The 20,796-nt window shown below is 39.6% G+C and overlaps 1 protein-coding gene across 4 annotated transcripts in view; it reads left to right on the forward strand.

The window, feature by feature from the left end:
* Positions 1-20,796, forward strand: part of TANC1 (tetratricopeptide repeat, ankyrin repeat and coiled-coil containing 1) — a 74,043-nt gene that overhangs the window by 22,287 nt on the left and 30,960 nt on the right. For 2 of the 4 annotated variants that reach the window (XM_021397622.1, XM_021397621.1), the window contains exons 3-6: positions 7,861-8,064; positions 16,350-16,451; positions 19,322-19,443; positions 20,431-20,620. In XM_021397622.1, the coding sequence (XP_021253297.1) occupies positions 7,861-8,064; positions 16,350-16,451; positions 19,322-19,443; positions 20,431-20,620 (618 nt within the window). Of the gene's footprint in view, positions 1-7,860; positions 8,065-16,349; positions 16,452-19,321; positions 19,444-20,430; positions 20,621-20,796 lie in introns of those variants that run through there. The other 2 variants (XM_021397623.1, XM_021397624.1) reach the window with 2 other exon arrangements.

Below are 20,796 nucleotides of genomic sequence, written 5' to 3' on the forward strand. Positions count from 1 at the left end.
TTACTGTCAGTATTCTTATTGAAAAATAAAATGGCTTTCAAAGGCATGTAACTTTTGCTGAATTGTGATTGCCTGTATGATATTCTGCCATTCATACTTTTCTTTCTGCTGTTAGCACTTCGAACGATAAGCAGTGCTTACATTTACTGACATGAGTTTTCTTTGCTAATGGCAACTAAATTGCTACTTTAAAATAAAAGTGAAGTTGCTATGCAGGAAGGCATGATCTTTTATTAAAGTCTCTAGTTAATCATTAGTTAAAATTAAAAAAATTTCAAAGCTACAGGCCAGTCAGTCTCACCTCTGTGCCTGGCAAGATCATGGAGGAGATCCTCCTGAAGGCCCTACTAAGGCACAGAAAATAAAGATGAGGTGATTGCTGGTAACCAACATGGCTTCACCAAGGGCAAGTCATACCTGACAAGCTTGGTGGCATTTTATGATAGAGTTACAGCATCAGGCAATAAAGGAAGAGCAACTGACATCATCTACCTGTACTCGTGCAAAGTGTTTGATGCTGTCCCACTTGACATCCTGGTTGCCAAATTGGAGAAAAAAGGATTTGATGGATGGACTGCTCACTGGATAAGGAATTGGCTGGATGCTCGCACTCAGGGAGTTGCGGTCAATGGCTCAATGTCCAAGTGGAGACCATTGACGAGTGGTGTTCCTCAGGGATTGGTGCTGGGACCAGTGTTATTGAACATCTTTATAGGTGACAAGGACAGAGGGATCAAGTGCACCCTTAGAAAGTTTGCAGACAATACCAAGCAGAATGATGCAGTCAGAACACTAGAGGGAAGGGATGCTATCCAGAGGGACCTGGACAGGCTTGAGAGGTGGGCCCATGCCAACCTCTTGAAGTTCCACAAGGCCAAGTGCAAGGTCCTGCACCAGGGTCGGGGCAATTCCAAGCACAGATACAGGTTGGGTGGAGAATGACTTGAGAGCAGCCCTAAGGAGGAGGATTTGGAAGTGCCAATTGATGAAAGATTCAACATGAACCAGTAATGTGTGCTTGCAGCCCAGCAGCCCAGAAGGCCAAGTGTATTCTGGGTTGCATCAAGAGAAGTGTAACCAGCAGGGCGAGGGAGGTGATTCTGCCCCTCTGCTCTGCTCTCATGAGACCCCACCTGGAGTACTGTGTCCAGTTCTGGAGCCCCCAACACAAGAAGGACATGGAGCTGTTGGAGCAGTTCCAGAGGAGGGCCACAAAGATGAGCTGAGGGCTGGAGCACTTCCCCTATGAGGACAGGCTGAGAGAGCTGGGGCTCTTCAGCCTGGAGAAGAGAAGGCTGCGAGAAGACCTTATAGCAGCCTTCCAGTACCTGAAGGGGACCTACAGGAAAGCTGGGGAGGGACTTTGTATAAGGGCAGGTAGAGACAGGACGAGAAGAAATTGTTTTAAAGTGGAAGAGGGTAGATTTAGATTAGATATTAAGAAGAAATTCTTTACTGTGAGGGTAGTGAGACACTGGAACAGGTTGCCCAGGGAGGTTGTGGGTGCTCCCTCCCTGGAAGCACTCAAGGCCAGGCTGGATGGGGCTGTGAGCAACCTGGTCTAGAGGGAGGTGTCCCTGCTTACAGTAGGGGGTTGGAACTAGATGATCTGAAAGGTCCCTTCCAACCCAAACCATTCTATGATTCAGTGAAAATTACTTGCCTGTATGTAACTTGTTTAGTTGGAATGGTTTTTAGATCACCGCTTTTCGTGCATTATATCTCATTAAATATTGGTATCTGACTGATAAACTTGCAACTAAGCTGAAATCAATGAGAGCTTCAGATAACCTTTTGGCCAGTCAAGGAATTGAGATCCTTGAATAAAACAAGTTTGCATTTTAAAACCAAGTATGCAAATTCAATTGACATTTTCTGTCTAGACATTCTATGATGTTAGGCTTCAAATTTTAAGCATGAAGGGACTTTTTGCCAGGTTAAGCACCTACCACTAGCTGGAGCACTGAACTTCTACTGGAATGCTTTTAAGCTTCAGTGTGACTTTTGGTTGTTAGTCTAAAAGTATCTTGCAACAGAAGAGGCATTGTTCCATGCTTAAAACATGGAACTGTTTTTGATTGTTCTGTGTTGCTTTGCCCATATTCTGTGGCTGCTGATGGTTATTTAAAAATTGAAACTCCTTTTTTTTTGCTGAGCAGTGAGTATTTTGTGGTGAACGTTTTTTCCCAGGAGCTAATTCCAGTGATAAATCCTGTGTGCATTTAGAAGGGAAAAAGAAAATCAATCCTGTCCTTGAAGCACATAAATAGAAATTACTTCAGTGACCCCAATAACTTATGTTTATCACTCTGTTTTCTTTAAAGCATCTTTTAAAAAAAAAAAAAAGTTGTCACTACAGGAGAACATATTTTGTGTGCAGAAAAAGCAATCCAGATTTCAGACTTAACTGACAGTGAGCAAATAAACCACCTACAAGCATAATTGACAAAGGTTGTCCATTTGGACCTTTGAACATTTGTTCTAATCTTTACTTGGTTTGTTTCTCACTTGATGCCCTTCACTGCTGCCCAGTTACTTAGGCTGTAATGAATTTGCTTCCCCTTCCAGGCTAGTTTCTCCTGGTTTTTGGCCAGTCCATACCTCATTCTCAAGAGCGAGAGAATTAAATGTTGATCTTTAATGCATTCATTTTACTTCTTATCCCAGAAGGATCACCGATGAACTGCTTCGCTTCCCGTGAGTCTTAATTCAACTCCTGATCTGTGTGAGTGGTTACCTTGTCCACACTGCAAAGACTGGGTCCCTTGGCTCCTTCTGTCCTTCTAGACTGCTTTCTCATTATGTTGAATCAGCTGTGTATGCACATGCATGCATTTGAGTGTTTTCATTTTGAAAGGCACATTTGTTAGGGTAGAGTGTGCCCCACCAGATATTTTGCCAGAATAGAAGTTATGAATACCTTCAGTAATAGCTTGTTTCTGTGTGTTGGATATTTCTGTTTGCAGAGACAGTCTTACTGTAGTGCTGCATCTATGTGTAGATTGCTACAGTTTGTTACTTCTGCTCTCCTTGAAAACTCACTAGTTTTCAGATAGCTGTCATGGGGCTTTTAGTGCATCGAGAGCAGAAGTAAAGCAGCTGATAAAATCACCCAGCAGTACCTATGATCTTTTGCACGCTCCGTATGTCAACGTTACTTAATTCTGTCTCAACTCAGAGCATTATACTTGCTCTAAAATAGCAGAGGAATTATGCCTTTTAAGCTCACATTTTCAGCTTTCCATTCTAAAGAGTCTTCAGACAGGTTTTCAGAGTTTGTGGTAAATGTGTATGCAGAAGTTATTGCAGAGTCACTCTTGCACGGGGCCACGTGCAGTCACGTTTTGATAATCTCCCACGGTGGAGATGCTGCAGGCTATCTGGGCAACCTTTTCTGCTGTTCAGCCACCTCACAGTTTTTTAACACTGAAATGCTACTGTTAGACAAATACAGCGATTCCTCTGTTGCAGCAGAAATGCCAGGGCAGTTTGCAGACAAAGCATATGCAAACAGGTTGAGATGGAGGCAGCCACCAGGTTTAATGCTGGTAGCAATCTCTTCTTTAGAGAATACTGAGTTCTTTATTGTCTTAACTGTTTATTGAACCCTGAGGATTGTTGATGTAGGCCAGCAGTGACCTTGGTAGACATGCAGCTCTACACCAGTTCTGTTAATATTTTCTATTTCCAAGGAAGGTTAGTCATGGTTCTCAGGTTTTTATCAGCTTCTGGTGCTACAAAAGTGTGAAGTTCTTAGCAGTCACGTAGCAGTTTGTTCATTACTTCTTTGCTGTCCAGTTTATACCAAAGCCAGGCTAAATCAGAACTGGGGAGTTACAGTCAAGTTCTTGTTTGTTTGAGAAGTGCTATTGGTGCTCCATACATCACGGTGTGCATGCTAGGAAGCCTTTTAAGCAACAGAATCCTGTAGAGCTTTTTTTTTTTTTAAACATCTGTAAACAGATTCCTTTCGTTACAGCAGAATTTTTTATCAGAAATTCCTTTTAAGTGGGCTGAGAGTCTTGTGTTTCACTTAGGCAGGTAAATTAAGGGAACAAAAGACAAAATCATCTGCCTCAGAAATAGACATTGAGTGATGCCAGTGGGATACTGTCTGTCGTTCAGTTGCTGCCAGTATTCAGACGTAAGGAACCTGCATTTTGGTTGGGTGAGCTTTCACTGTTTTGAAGACGGAGATCCTTTTTCTTCATGACAGAATAACCTGATTTCTGGCATCAGCACCATACTGTAGTTTATGTATATTCTAGTAAAGTAGTTGAAGTTCTTTGGTTTCTAAGAAAATTGTATTGTATGAAGAATACACTTTATTATGTCTAATACTGACATAAATACTGGAAAGGTTTTTATTTTAGTTATCCTAGTTAGGATTAGTTTAATCTTAAAGTTCAAGTTGTGTTTTAAGGGTAGTAGGATCTACCAAATCATTCCATTAGTCTGCCTTCCTTGTATCTTTTTATATCTTAAAAAAAAAAACAACAACACATTATTAATCTGATTATGCCTTTCAGTCGCATCCCTAGGTGCAACTAAACTGCGATTTGATTTCCATTCTCAAAGCTTTTTGTGTGTGCTTTTTAAAGCTATTAAGTTGTTTCTATGGTTACTTTGACCACTGAGTAAGGTATCTGGTTGTGACTGATGCTCATGAAACTTTGTTGTTCAGAGGTTCCTTTGGCAATGGAAAATATGCAACTTGGAGGGCTTCAAAAATAGCAATTTCAAGGGACTTCTTATGTTTTAATTTGACATTATTAGAAAATTTGTGAAATTTGTCATGCTGCTGGCCCACCCTCATGCCACCCTGCAACCAGTGGCCCAGGGCCTTCCTGGGCCACGGGTGGCTTTTGTTGCATCAGCAGGTTACTTCCTTGTGAACAGCCCTTGGAATCTGTAAGTGGTTTTAGCATTTGGATGCTGAAGTTTTCCATTTATTACTGCTGTTAGTGTTCCTGGATCCTTGGAGGTGGTGGGAAGCTCTCCTGCAGAAGATGCACCTGGTCCCTGTGCCGGGGCAGCGCTTTGAGCTCTGTGGGCTGCTGCCCCTGCTCGGCGTTGGGCCTGCTCACGAGCACTGCCTTTAGCTATCGGCTTTTAGAAGGACGCTGGAGGAGCACCTTCTGCTTTCTTGGAATGGTTCGTGGCTGATGGTTGTCCTCTGTGGTTCTGTAGTATCCCAACCAGGTTTTAATTATAACCTGCCATTTTTTTTCTGCTGCAGCAGTTAGTATTTAAAAGTGTTTCCAACCTCACACAGTGGAGAAGGACAAATAAAAATCCATGCAGTTTATTAAGAAGACAGTGAGTTAGGAACAGTTTGCTTGCTTTGTAGTACAGGGGAGCTGTGGGTGGACTTGTTAACCCTGAAGGGGGAGGAAGTAATTTTGGTCTTTGGTCTCCTGTCTCTTGCGCTCCCTCTGTAGCATTCCAGCTGGAATACTTACAGAAGTTCCAAATCACTACCTCAGCAACATATCCAGTTAAAAACTCTTAATAGCAGTATTTTCTCATTGTGGTTACCCGCGTTACTGTGCCACTTCCGTGCTTTTTGTTCATGTCCAGAAACTGGAATGAACATCGTAATAGTTTTATCTGTGTTGCTCAACAAATAGAGGGGTGAGGCCCTGGCGCTGCCCCGAGCTGTGGTGCCCATCCCTGGAGGAGCCCCAGGCCGTGGATGGGCCCTGAGCAGCCTGAGCTGGGGGCAGCCAGCCCATGGCAGGGGTGGGGCTGGGGACCGAGGGGTCCCTTCCAACCCAACCATTCCATGGTTCTGTGATTCTATGAGTTTATGAAACAGACTTGCGTGTTCCGTATTGTATAAGTAGTAATATATCTAATATTAAATCAGTGTTTTAAAACAGCTGTTGTCAAAGTTTAATTTTTAAAAGAACAAAGAAAATGATCCTTAGCCTCTTGGCTTCCACTGAAAATAAATGGGAACTTAGTGACTCAGGTATGAGATTTTTTTTAAATGCCAAAATGTATGTAGTTATATTCTCTAAAATGTTTGATCTTTTGATTCTAATTATATACTTGGACAGTACTTGCTCTTGTTTTTGAGACTGGTGTATTACAGCAGTTTGCTGAAATACTGAAGCCACTTTTCTGGTTCCCAGAATTTAAAACGAATAGCTGTACTCCTGTAATAGTCGTAATGTAATTTTATAAATAATAGAAAGTTCATTAATTATTTTTTTAATGTCCATCCTGACTTGGTTAAGCTAGAGTTGTTTCCTTAAAATCAGTATCTGTTACTGTTAATTTTGTTTGAAGAAAGAGAACTTTTGGAAGGTGATGGTTAAGTTGGTTTCAAAGGTATGAAAGAGTAATTTTCACATTTATGAAATGTCAAGAAAAAATTGACTCTAGCATAGCATTCTTCAAGGTCATTTATCTCACATGTACATAGCTGTCATGTATGGCTTTTGTGAGAAAAATAGTGTATCTAGGAAAAAAATTGTCTTAAGTACACGCACCTTTGGAAATATGCAATTAGATATTAAGCTTCAGGCCTGTTTGGTTTTCCCGTCCCCTGTGCATACTTCTGCAGAAGGGACTGGTAGCTGAGTAGACAAAAATGTATTTACTTTTTGCAAAGGAGTAGTTTGTTTTTTTCCATTCTGACACTGTGGGAGTTCCCTGTGTGTGCGTTAAGCTGCCTGTAGTGGATCATGGTAGGAGAGCAGCTGTTCAAAACTGAAGGTAGCAATTGAATGAGAGCAGTGAACAAGAAAGGCAGATCGTATGGAGGCACACTGATCTGGAATGTTTCCTTACTGTAAGACAATAAACCTGATATGAGGAAATCATATTTTAAAAGAAGTCACTTCTGCTTTCTTTGTTGGTTTTCTTCTAGTTCTGCTTTGGATTGCCATACTTCAACCATGCTGCTTGTCGCTGTATGGATCTATGTAAAAAATATTATGAGTACTTCCTTTCTTCTCTCTATCAGTTTTGTTTTACGTTTCACACTGATTCAGTTTTGTGTAAATTATTGAGCAATACCCTAATTTGGATATTGGAAAAAAAAAAAAGCTGTAGTTAGGTGCCAGCCTTTTGCTTTTCAGCTGTTGCTGTCATCTGACTAGGAAGAACTCAGCACTTTCTGCATGTGTTTCTGCTGTCTTTGATTCATTGTTGTGAGCATGTATTTTCTTCTGTTGTTTTGAAAACATATTCTTGACTTACCTGAAGCTGCATTTCTTCATTAGTGGGACAGATCTCAGCGCATTTCCCTATTTTGATCTGCTACTTAGTGTTGTGAACCAATACTTGGTTTGTTCCTGATAGTAAATAAAAAAATTTGCTGTCAAATTGCATTTAACTGGACTTCTCTGTTTTGAAACAGAAAAATAAAGAGACTGAGCTTAGAGTGGTTTTGTTGAAGGCTTCTTTGTGAAACACTTTTAACTGGGTGTAGGGAGTCGCCTGACTAAATTTCTCCTAACTACTTCAGTACACAGTACACTTTCAGATGGTCATTGAATTTCAGGGCATCACACTGATCCTAATAAATCTTTCAGTGGTAGATATACTTTTGTCTTCATAAGAAATGTAGTTCTTCCTCTAGGGATGAAATCTGGAAAGTTGCTATTATGTTTAAGGTGAAGTTTTTCTTCCCTCTTGCTGTCCTTATTACAGTAAAATAAAACCTCACTTGGCCGTGCATTTTAAATTTTCCAGTGAATTTCCTATTTGGATTCTGTAGTGGCAGGTACCCAGTGAGAAGAGAAGGATCATGGTGACTTAATACATGGTATTAAATGTTTGTATTTCAATACAACTGCTTGGTTTTGATTTTGATATATCACATAACGGATGACAACATTTTATTTTTAGCAGGAGACTCCTGCCCAGAGAATGCCTTGCAGATTGTTGCAGCATCTGGCCACAGTGCAGATTTTCCCATTGGCAATCAGCCCATCTCGGGGGATACTTACAGGATGAACTTGGCTAAAGGAGTCTCAATGTCTTTGCCATCTTCACCTCTGCTGCCGCGCCAGTCTTATTTGATGCAGTCAAGATCAAACAAAAAGTCCCCAGGTAAAATGAAATTGATGAGCAACTAAAATCTTCGTAGTATTTTGACTCAATTTCTGACACAGTGTAAAAGTAACGCTTCTTGACATTTTATATTTTACACGATCTTTTTCAATAAGAAAATGAACAGTGAAGGCTTTGTTGCATGTTCTCATGTAAAAAAAGATAATTGGTTGTTAAATTGACTGTGTTATTTCATATGGCAAATAATTATTCTAATTTGCGTAGCAAATGCTTTTATTGAAATGTCTGAATATGTTTAAGACTGATTGTTTATGGCTAGTATTTCAGTTAGGTAGAGAAAGCAGCTGCAAAACTTTGTCCATGTTATTGACGGCGTTGTTACTAATGACTGTTTTAAGGGCCTACTTGCTTCAGCGTTGTTGCTTATGGTTTACAGCTAATTTATTTGGTTTGTATCTGAGTATATAAGATATTAATAGATAAATTGCCGTTGAAGTTGTGGCATGAAACTTACTGATTTTCAGTTTGTGTCCTTAGTAATGACCGCATACTTATGTGTGTGCCTTACTAAATAAGGTACTCTATCTGGTTCCCTTTTATCAGCATTCTGCACATATAAATCATTCCAACACACTAACAGCAGTTGACTTCATTCAGGTCAAAGCTTGAGTGTCAGGTGAAATTGTCCATGTTACTGTGCAAACACTCAGCAGTTCTGAAATTCGTCATTGTAAAGCTTATGAAGTTTAAAAAGAAGACTGGAAAAAGTCGTTATTTGTTGGCACTGAGAAAGGCCTTGATGAACAACCCATCTTAGATGAAATTAAAGAAAAATTCTTACTCAAAGAATTAATAGAGGATAGCAAATGCAAGTATTCTTCGTTTAAGTTGACTATCAGTATTTACAGTCCAGGCAGAATTCTGAGGCACAGAAAGTATTTTGTAGTCATGTCTCTTACTGCAAGGGACCTGTGTAATAACCAGCTTTGCAAGGACTTCATCTCTTAATGTAGAGGGAAATGTGTGGTTTTTTTTTTTTCGTTTTTTTTTTTCCCAAAGACTTAAGTGAAGCTTGGGATCTAACTCCTTGTTCTGTTACTGCTGGAAAAACTTAACTGCATTTGAGATGGTATCTAACCAACCTTGCAGCTCAATTTCGTTTAGTGACACACTTTTATAAGCGTAGTAGAGACTGCTGTTTCTCTTGCAGAAAATGTTTAACAGTTCCTAGGTTTCAAATGAGAAGCCATGTTCACACCTTCAAAATCATTCCAGTGTGATAAATAGACAAAAAAAAAAAAAAAAAAACACAACACAGGAGAGAGAGAAGATTCCTTATGAAGTGCTTTGAATACATTGGCATTTCTGTGCCATTGTTTTGGATGAATGCCTAACTAGATACCTAACCAGTAGAAACATTCTGTGCTATTCCTTTGAGTTTCAACAAATTGAAGCTGATGGAAAATGATTTAATACAAATGCTCTGGCTAGTGTCCATAAATAATAAAAAGCAAGAAGGATGCTAGCTGTACTGATGGCAAAGCACTCTGTTCAATAGCATATTAAGAACTTCACTGGGAGAGTGACTGGGCACTGGAACAGGCTGCCTAGAGAGATTGTGGCATATCTGAAGATATTCGAGACCCATCTGGATGCCTACCTGTGTGACGTACTGCAGTGAAGCTGCTTTAGCAGGAGGGTTGGACTCGATGATCTCTAGAGGTCCCTTCCAAGCCCTGCAATTCTGAGCTACAAACAGCATCTTGAGGTTTTTGTCATGATATTGTGGATGAAAGCAGCAAGGATTGCAACGAGATTTAAAGAAGCATTCTGAAGTTCAGATGTGATGAAACTATTCTAACGAAACTACTACTCAGTGAGGTATATTTCATGTAAACAATATTGTTAATACTTTTAAACATCTTTGAAAATATCTAAGGCAATAAACCAAAGTGAGAAAATTGTCCTTTGAAATATTGTTCTACCTTTGTTTCTTTCTGTAGTTCTCATTCTTATACGCAGGCATGCTGATGGTCATGTGTATCATATAACATGATATACTTCGTAACTTACTTCCTTGATTTAAATTCTATTTAGTATCAGCTAGACTGAAACAATATTCTGTGTATTCAGAGATGATAAGTGTATCTCTATACTTAGAGTGTATCACTAAATGCTATCCATTTTTAATTAAGAGTTTTTCCTAAGTCTTTTTTGAGCCCATTACCTACCAAATTTCAGTTAGTAAATTAAAATCAGTCCAAGATTTTAGCAATGAGTTTCAGAGTTATAAATTCAAAAGTAGAAGTTGTAGTTAACCAATAGTTACTTGCTCTGAAAACACGTATTTGTGAGGGCTTCACAGTATATTTCTGCTTTTCTAGCAAATGCGTCCTTTTATCTTGTCCTGCATCTGTGTTTGTTGATTTAAAAATAAGTACTTAGTTATGCTTATGTCATCAATGGAAAAAAAATATGTTTTCCTGATTAAATTTTTTTTAAAAAGTATTGCGTAGAATAACACTGTGCAGTGTAAATTAATTAACAGTTTGCTTTTACTGTTTCTCCTTTCCTTGCTGTTTCTGCATATTTCTAAGTAGCAGTTAATCTGTGACTTTGGAGGGATATTTTTAAATTACTTTTCTTTGGTTGTCTTCTCTACTGCCTGAGCAGAAAGCATCACTATCTCTTGTCATTTCTTCAAATGTGTCAGCATTTTGAGTTGGAGATGGGCAAAACTTTTCCTTCCATAATTGCTTCATCCACTCACAATCCGGTTATTCTCTGTTGAAAAAAGAAAAAAAAAAATAGCATTTCTGTTCCACCAAAAGTGATTCAGTTAATGATGGAGGTTGTTTTATACTTCATTTCCTACCTTTCTAAAAAGTTGCATGTTCGTAGATTGAAGGTGTTTGAAAGAAAGCAAATTTTTTGACTGTATCCTGTTAAGCAAACAATATTGCAAGTATTTTGAACATCTTAGTAAATCTTGGTAATATGCCATGTCGTGTAGCAGGGCACGAAAAAAAAACAAAAACAGAAAACACGGTTCATAAAATGGCTTTCAAGTAGCATATATATCCAAACAGAAACAGTTTAATGTATGGTTTTAACTTACATAAAAAGAAATTCTTCCTCATTGCTTTCAGGCATATTATCCTTACTCAGGTGTACATTTGCTAATTTTGAAGGGTTATTTTACCTTCTGGATTGTTTCATTTTCTTTTAGTTATCTAATATGCAATAGTTGGAAAATACGTTACACTTTAATGAGTTCCCCTTTGAACGTTGTGTACCTTCAGGTAGTTTTTGACTCCAGGTAACTCAGACAATAGAATGCTTTTCCCAGAATGTATTAGCTGCAAACATACTGTGGGGAGTATGTCGGTTTTGTTCTGTCCCTTTAGACTAAGCGGATTTTGTTCCATGAATAATGTAATTATCAGTTCTCTGGTTTGGAGACCTTAATGTTTAGCAAATTTAGAGGTGTCTATTCAGAACAGATTTGGAAGCAGCTAGGCTAGGTACCCCCGGACTCGGCTTTAATGTCTTTTTGAAACTGCTGTTCTGGTCACTGGCAAGGCACTTTTCTTTCCCTTTCTTTTCTCCACTACCCCCTCTAGGCAGGGATTCAGGATAGAGCCTGAACCGATCTGTCTGAAATTATTCCTCATGTGTTAGGAGATTGGCTTGTTATAGGCAGGGGTGCTGATAAATGTGCACAACTGACAGAGGTACCTTTGCTGCAGTGCTTGCATGGTAATAACTGCCTTTTTGCCGGTCAATCTGCAAAGTTGTTCAGCCCCTGGAAACTCATTATCCATGGGTAGGCAAAACCACAGGAGAGTAAGCTGAGCTTCTGAACTGGAGCACAGAAGGCTGTACAATCCTGTTCGCACAATCTACTGTGAGTGACATTGTGTTTTAATTATTTGCATAGGAGGTGGGGAAACTTTTTGTTTGAAGAGCTTGGAAGAGTACCAGTGCTTCTGGACCCGGTTCAATCCTCGACTGTAACTATAAAAGGAGGGAAGAGAGAAACTTTATCTTAAGTTACTAAAGAGCCGAAAAATACTGGAAGAATTAAAGCTACTGGTTTGTTGGAGTCAAAAGCTTCCTTAATGGAAGAGTTGATGAGATGGAAAAAGGAGCAGAAAAAGGCAGGATTAGGAAGAATTTTTCAGCAGGAGGTCTCTGTCTGGGAAGGGGAGCAGTAAGTCACAGTAAGTCAATCAGTCTCACCTCTGTGCCGGGAAAGATCATGGAGTAGATCCTCCTGGAAGCTATGCTAAGGCACATGGAAGGCAGGGAGCTGATACAGGAGAACCAGCATGGCTTCAACAAGGGCAAATCCTGCTTGACCAACCTAATGGCTTTCTATGACGGTGTCACTGCATCAGTGTATGAGGGAAGAGCCACTGATGTCATCTATCTGGACTTCAGTGAGGCCTTTGACCTGGTACCCCACAACATTCCCACAAAGCAGGATCAGCTCAGGGCATTACCCAGTCTGATCATGAAAACTTTCAGTGATGAGACTACACAGCCTATCTGAGCAACCAGTTTCAGTGCTTGACACGGCAAGTGCTCCAGTTCCTGAATATTTTGGTGGTTTTCCAGTAGCAGTAGGAGCTCTTGTTGTCAGTTTCCAGTTTTACCTTTGCGTGAACTTCGGCTTTCATAGCATTGCCCCTACATGCCCAGCAGTATTTCTGAATTCCTCCCTTTCTCCTGCTTCCAGCTCTTGTATACCCCCTTCTTATACTGAAGCCGAGTCGTGAGCCAAGCTAGACTCCTGTTTGTTGCGGTATCAGAGTGGGCTGGTTTTGTGCTTGGAAGAGGCTGTTATTAAAGACCTACCAATATCCTGAGCTCTTCCAACCTTCAATTCCTTGAATAAGCTTGAGGCAGCTCTCTTGAAGTTCAGGCTTTGTAGTCTGCCAGTTTGCCTTCCTCACTCCTGTCGTTCTTGTAACCCACTGTGTGATTGATGATCAGTACAACCTAGGCTGCCTTTGCTTATCACATCCCAAACCTCTGCTTGAACAGCTGTTATGCATCATCCTCCATTGATCCATCTGATACATGTATCAAGTACATGTAACCTTGGCACCTTCTAGAAGTCTGGATTGCTTGTCTTGTCACAATGCCCTTCCAGTGGACTTTGGGGAGATGAATATATACCTTAAAATACTGCTGCCATTTCATGATTTCCTTTTCTTCCCCTAGGATATGTAATGTTATGTAGCACTAAAGAATGAAGCCTCTCCTATTTGAATTTGACAGAATTAAACTTTGAGATTACTTGTTTAAAAGAATAAAACTAAAAAACATAGAATGAGATCATGTAACTGTAAGTCCTGGATTCTGTGGAAGTAAGACAAGAATCAGACATTGTGAAACATGTCATGTTTGCTTGCTTTTGAGACTGTTATTCTTATGATACTTTTGAAAAGGAGTCAAAAATAAACACACAAGATGCAAAAGTGAGATGCTGCCTGTAGAATAGTTTTCTCTGGAGCTATGTCACTGCTGTGGCCTAACAGTATTAAAATCAGAATGTCAGATATACTTTCAAGTGAGGATACTTCCTTTCCTACTCTTATGATGGTGATGCATGATAGCAAGAACCTGAGATTTTAGCTCTATAGTGTAACCAGAGCTTGTATTTAGATGAGGAAAAAATCGTTATCTATTGCTAAAGCTGGGGAAATCCCCTGAAACATCTCTGGTTTTTTGATTTTGCCAAGTCTAGTAACTTACTGTGTTTCTAGAGACTGCTAGACAGTATTTTGTTTCTTCAGGGTGAATCAGTACCTCAAGCTCACCAAAACCTTAAAAAGTTCAAGTGGCTTTATTAGACACTTCTCAAAAAATTGCAGTAGTCCTAGTGTGTTGTCTTAAACTTTAAGACAGAATTTGTGTTTAGTACCTTCTGTTTTCCGTACCACAAATTATGATATTTCCAGTCACCATTCGATTTAAATAACTTGATTTTCCATTGAGTAACTTTGCAAGATTCACGGTTTATGCTTTTGCAAAACTCTCTCAATGTTGCTAGTGCTTTTATTGTTATATAATTCTGCTGACATATTTTTTCAGGATGTAGATACATATATATATATATATGGTGGGATTTCAGTTCAGTGGCATAATGTACATTAATGTATAGCAGTCAATATGCCTGTAAGATCAGAATTTGTTCATTGTGTTTATTGTGCAGTCAGATGTTGATCCCGTTGTGCCAGTGTACTTCTTCTGGGGAGCCTTTAGAGGGCAGCATCGTTCCCTTCCAGTTAGAAACTTGGCTGCCAGGAGACACGGTTCTGCAGTTAACATTTCCTACAGTTGCTACTAAACCATATTTAGCAAGGAATGGGATCATAAACAGCCTGAAACCAAAGTGCAAAGCTGCAAAATTAAGTGAATCAGCTTATTTTTCAAAAAACGTGTGTTTGTGATTATACAACTCTTTAATACTAAAAGTTGGCATATTTGAACTTAATGTGTTCGTGAACTAAGAACGCTATGTTTTTATGAAAGCAAATACCATTACTAGCCACTCTTTAATTTGTTTTTTGAACTAACTTTCACCTTTTCTTAAAATCAGAACATGCATCAGTATTTGGATAAACTATCAAGTAATACAAAGCTGCTTGAGTTTGAATTATTTAGTGTGCTAATCTTGCAAGCTTTGTTAAGGCACATGCAAGGTGAGGAGGTGATCTGAGACAGCCAGCATGGCTTCTGCAAGGGCAGTTCGTGACTGACCAATCACGTGGCCTTCTGTGGTGGAATGATAACATCAGTGGACAAAGGAAGGGCAGCTGATGTCATTTACTTGGACTTTTGCAAAATCTTTGATACAGCCCCACACCATGTTCTTATCTCTAAATTGGAGAGAGATGGACTTGAAGGGTGGGCTATTCAGTGGATAAGGATTTGGTTGGATGGCTGCTGCCAGAGGTTTGTCGTCAGTGGCTCTGTGTCCATTTGGAGGCTAATGATGGCTGGTGTCCCCTAGGTGTCTGTCTTGGAATCAGTATTTAACAAGATCTTTTCCAGCCTTGGTGATTCTATGATCTTTGTCAGTGACATAGACAGTGGGATCAAGTGCACTCTCAGCAGGTTTGCAGGTGACACTAAGCTAAGTGTTGCGCTTGATACAACAAAAGGTAAGGATGTCATCCAGACAGTCCTGGACAGGCTTGAAAAGAGGGCCCACTTGTGAACGAAATAAGGTTCAACAAGGCCAAGTGCAAGGTATCACACCTGGGTCAGGGCAATCCCAGCTATGTGTACAGACAGGGAGAAGATCTCATTGAGAGCAGCCCTGCAGAGAAGGACTTGGGGGTCCTGGAGGACAAACAGCTGGGCAGCAGTGTGCGCTTCCTGGGCTGCATCAGCAGAGGGGTGGCAGTGGGGAGCGGCAGGGAATTGTCCGCCCCTTCTCTGCCCTTGTGAAGCCCCATCTGGAGAGCTGCCTCCAGGCCTGGTACCCCCACAAAAGAAGGATGTGGAGCTGAGGGTCGGGTCCAGAGGGTGGGCCTTGAGAGTGCTAAGAGGGTTGGAGCACCGCTGCTGTGAAGACAGGCTAAGAGAGTTGGGCTTGTTCATCCTGGAGAAGAGAAGGTTCCAGGGAGACATTGTGGCCTTCCAGTACTTGAGGGAAGCTTACAATCAGGAGGGAGCCCAACTTTTTACATGGTTTTAAACTAAAAGAGGGGAGATTCAGGTTAGTTATTAGGAGGAAATTCTTTACTCAGAGGGTGATGAAATCCTGGTATTGCTGCCCAGAGCAGTCTGGGTGCCCCATCCCTGCAGGTGCCAAAGGACATGGATGGGGCCTGGGGCAGCCAGCCCATGGCAGGGGTGCAGCTGGCAACTCCCTTCCAACCCAAGCTATTCAGTGACTCTGTGATTCAGTGATCTACTTGTAGTATTTTTCTTTTAGTTTTAGAGGTGCCAATAACAAAATTATCTTCCTGTTGTACTAGAAAATGAGAGCTCTGTAAAGAGGAGGCCTGCTGGAAGTTGTACAAGTTTGAACATAAAAAAAAAAAAAGAAAAGCACTCTTTACGTATATAGGAAAGCCTCAGGATTGTTGCAGTAAGCAGACTGGTTTACATTCCAAAAGGCACAAACAGAGCATTTCTTTCTCACAGGACTGAAACTGCAACAGCTCTTGAGTTCTCATAGTAGCAGCTGTGTTTAGGAACTAGTTCCTCTGCATTATTTGTATCTCTGAGGAGAGACACTTTACATTTGAAATTTGTGGTACATCTGGAAAAAATTAGATACATTCAGCTATTTTCCTTTACAGGTCCGATCAGAAAGGCCAAGTATGTGGAAAGTCCTAGAGTGCCAGGTGAGGCAATTCTACTGCTGAGAAAACAATCAGAGCAAGAAGAGCCCAGTCAAAATGGTAAGAATCTGTTCAGTGATACTTTATCCATTCATTTCAAAGGAAGCGATAAAAAGCCTGCATCATACTGAAATTTGATTCTTTATTTGTCAGAGTGTTTGGCATATGCAATATTCCTGTAGTAAGTAAGGTGCTTTTCATTATACTTACGTGATCTTTGTAACTGTCTCAGTTCTTGGAGATGTGTGCATACTGCAGGCAAAGTGATACCAACTGCTGTTAATTACCGCGTATGCCAAAGGTCTACTAGAATTTTGATGAATTTATTTTCAATGTAAATTGGTTCCAAGTGTGTAGCTCTGCACTGGATACAGTTCTTCATTTTAGAAATTTTGTAAAAGCTTGCAAAGTAAGAAGAGGCAGTAATGGTAGAATTCTGTGTTGACAAAGCTGGTAAAAGCTCCCTCTCTAGAGCCATTGGGTGCTCTTGGTAAGTTTATCTTCATTGCATTTGACAAGCCCATAACAGAGTGTGGCTTTGACAGTGAATGTCATGGTCAAAGCAAAATGACCCATAATTTGGTATATGACTGTATGCGTTATATCATGGATTTCATGTGCTTAATACTACTTTTAATTTTTTGAGTTTAAAAGACCTCATTAAATTAACTGCGTGTAACTGATCATCAGGTTCCAGATGAGTAATTTTTGGTTTTTGTTTTTTCTTTTGCTTCAATTTGAAAGGAAACAACACTTCTAGAAACAAGCGTTTTCTTTAAAAAAAAAAAAAAAAAAAGAGCCTGCTATTTTTAATAAGTAATAGTGAAAATAGAATTCACTGTAATTGTTTCCACCTTCTGTTCCTTTATGCCCTACCTGGTATGTTATAGTTAGCTTGGTCCCCGTCATGCTTCCATCTTTGTAACAGTGTTAATGCTTGTAGTCCTCATCTCCCTTGCCTAAAGATGACCATCTCATAATATTCCTCCTCCTGACAGAGTTGTATTCCCAGGGAATGAGAATGCTAATAGCCAAACCTGAAGTCTAGTGTGTAAGGATGAATTGGTGATTGATGGGCTGAACAATTTAGACTCTTGGATTCTGTCTTTGTTGCTGAACTGGCGTTTGTACTGTTTAACACTTACTCAAACCTATACAAGGTTAAATTTTAAATAAAATAATAATGGGTTTTTGTAACGGTTCATAGAGCAATGAAATAGTTGATTTAATAAACTCTTTAATTTCTAGTATTTTTATTTTAAAGATAATTGTAATAATCAAAATGACAATTACTACAGAGGAAGTACACTTTCCAGTCAAATATTCCAAGACCTGGCAGTATTCTGAGATGCAAAAGCCTTGGCTATCTGATTTCAAAAGACACCACTTTGTAAACTTCCTCCTTTTGGCATTGTTAAAGGACAGTCAGATATTGTGGATTAAAACCTTAAGCTGTCCACAAAGTTAAGCAATGTATGTGTTTAAGTAGGCTTTGAGCTGGAGTGAAATGCAGAAGTATGTTCTTGTAGTGAAATACTCATGTTTGCAAGCTGTGGGCTTTGTTGCTCTGGAAAATTGAGACATTAAAGTAAAGCTTACTGAGCAAGCCATTCAGTTCTGTTAAAATCACTGTTTTCTCTGGTTTTCTTACAGTCTACAGCTGGGGAAAAATATGCTATTTCTTGTAAATGCCACTAAACATCCGTTGTGTCTTATGTGGTTGGAGATCAAATGTTGTGGGGTTTTTTGTTTTTTTTTGGTGTTGTTTTTTTTTTGTTTGTTTTGTTTTGGTTTTGGTTTGGTTTTGTTTTGCTTTTGGTTTTTTTGTGTGTGAAAAATCCTCACCTGACGTACATTTGGCCTAGTAAAGCCGTAAAGGAAAAACAAAAGTAAAGAAACAGTTTAGTCGTCGTGTTTCTTGATAGTATACAAGCGTGGCTGAGAGGGTTACCTTTTTCTCTTTTAAACTTCGTTTGTAAGTCCATGCATTTATATCTCTGTCCCTTTCTTTGCTCATTCTCTGAGGCATTCCTCACCAATTAGGAACTTCTTGTTACATGAAGTCTCCAAACCATGTGCTGATAAAACTATTTGAATGTCCTTATTGCCTTCCAGGTATCTGGGGATGAGATCCCCAGGCTCGGTGCCTTGCTCACACCACACTGATTGGGAAGTAGCTCAGGCTCTCCTTCACTTTTCCCTCATTATGGGACCAGGTAGTAGCTAATGCAGCTGGTGGTTCTGTAATGGAGAATTTCTGTTGTGAGCAATTTCTCAGAGTCATTAGATGATGCACCTTATGAAATCGACTATTTACTCCTGAGGACAAGACAGGCCAACATCTTCTTCTTTTTTAATAGTCAAACGAATTAAATACTGTATAAATGTTTCTGTTGGGGAAGAGCTGGATAGTGTGATAGGTGATTCCAAACTGTTGGCATTAAAGAAAAAAAATTATGGCACTAGTTGCAATGTTTATAAATCATCTGTATTATTAACTCTGCTTTTCCCATTTTTTAACGTAATGTGAAACTTTATAAAAAATTACTGGAGTAGACTTTCAGTCTGACACTGAGCTTTGATGGTGTTATACTGCTGCTGTTGATACGTGCTAGTCATGGTGTTGATCATCAATCCAGTGATGAACTGTTTGTATTAATACAGCTGATTTCACTAAAACATTTCTGTTTTGACTGGCAGGGAGGTGGATTTTTTTGTTTGTTTGTTTTTATCGCTGGATGTGTGCAGCTATGCAGAGAATCCAAGACCTACCAACAATTTAAAGTCTATGTGGCATTAGCTTCTCTGTTAGAGAAGCTGATAGAAGATCTGCTGCTTGCATTTGATTGTACTCTTTCTACCTCCTGTAACATTTTCCTAGTATAACACTAATTTTCACCAACTTTCCCTCCCCACCCCTCTCTCTAAAGCAAAGCCTGATAAAGAGTCGAGCTGTTCTCCTGCAGCACAAGAATTGATGACGAGATTGGGTTTTTTACTGGGAGAAGGGATACCAACATCTGCTCATATAGAAGAAAAAAATGAATCCATGGTAGGATTATTGAAAAAATGTATTTAATGTTCATTATGTTTCTGAGAGGTCTCATGTTATTTTCCCTATTTGCTGTGTGCAATTACTTGACACTTTACCAAAATAGATTCTATTTCAGGAGTCATAAGGCAATGGAATTGTAACTGAATTATAACAATCAAGTTGTAGGTATTTGGTTTCATGTGTTTTGTGTGTGGTTTCTTTTTTGTTGTTTGTTTTTAGTTGTGGGTTGATCTTGCATTCTTCCTCAAAAAAAAAACCACGAAAAAACAGAAGTGGAAATAAAGAATAGACTTGTCTGTCCAGGAGGCTAAGTCTAATCTACTGTGAATCTGAAGAGCATCTAGAGTTCTCTCTGCCTTATTTCTTCCTGGTTTTCTCAGTGAGCTACAGGAAGGGAATATCGCAGTGGTTTACTAAAATAGGAGCATACTTTGGAGGTATCCTTTCCTCTCTGAGAAATTCACTTCTATTTGGTGGTCTTTCTTCCTCAGGTAGTGGTAGAGGAGCTAGGGAGAAGCAAGTAGCTGGTATCTGTATGAAGTTCATCTGCTAACTGAAACACTGTAATTACCAATCTCTTCCTTCTTTTATAATCCCAGGCCTCAAAAATCATCAGTTTGGGTTTCTGTGACAGGGAAAGGTTAATAAGACTTCATTTCCAGTGCTTCTAACACAAAATTTGGATATATATTTTACCAGTAAATATTTAATAGAGAACTCTGTCTCACTACAACTCTTCAAGTGAATCAGGAATTCTTAAATTTTTAAGATTTCAAGGTCTCAGTTTTTAAGACTTGTAAGATACTTCTAAGAGTAATCTGAAATTGTGTCATAAAGGCTTCCGATCAAGATAAAGCTTCTACTTCTTGAAGTTTTCAGTCAGAAAATGAATGTTTTGCTTTATTCACTCTGATGTCTCCGAATTTCCACACAGTGGTGAACTGCCTTCTGTGCAATAACTGTTCCTTTTTCTTCACATTGCAGTGTACAATAGCCAGTCAAGGAGTCAGTCCATGTTCTACCCTCACAAGCAGCACTACGTCTCCAAGCACTGATAGCCCATGCTCAACTCTCAATAGCTGTACTGGCAAAGCAGCAGCCAACAAAGGTAGTCCCCGTGAAACCATGAGGAGCCCTAGCTCCACCCTGGAGAGCAAGGACAGTGGAATAATAGGTAAGCATCTTAATTAGTAATGCAATTAATAGAAGTTAACCTTCTCTTAGTACTGCAAGTCCAAATAACTGATTTTTATGTCAAAGCTAGATCGCATTTCAAATCCTTTGTACTTGAAAGATTGAAATCGTATTTTTTACCTGTTTTTACCGAGCGGTTGCTGTTGTTAGGTGTGC

This window comes from Numida meleagris, chromosome 5 (assembly GCF_002078875.1).
Source record: "Numida meleagris isolate 19003 breed g44 Domestic line chromosome 5, NumMel1.0, whole genome shotgun sequence".
Lineage (NCBI taxonomy): Eukaryota > Metazoa > Chordata > Aves > Galliformes > Numididae > Numida > Numida meleagris.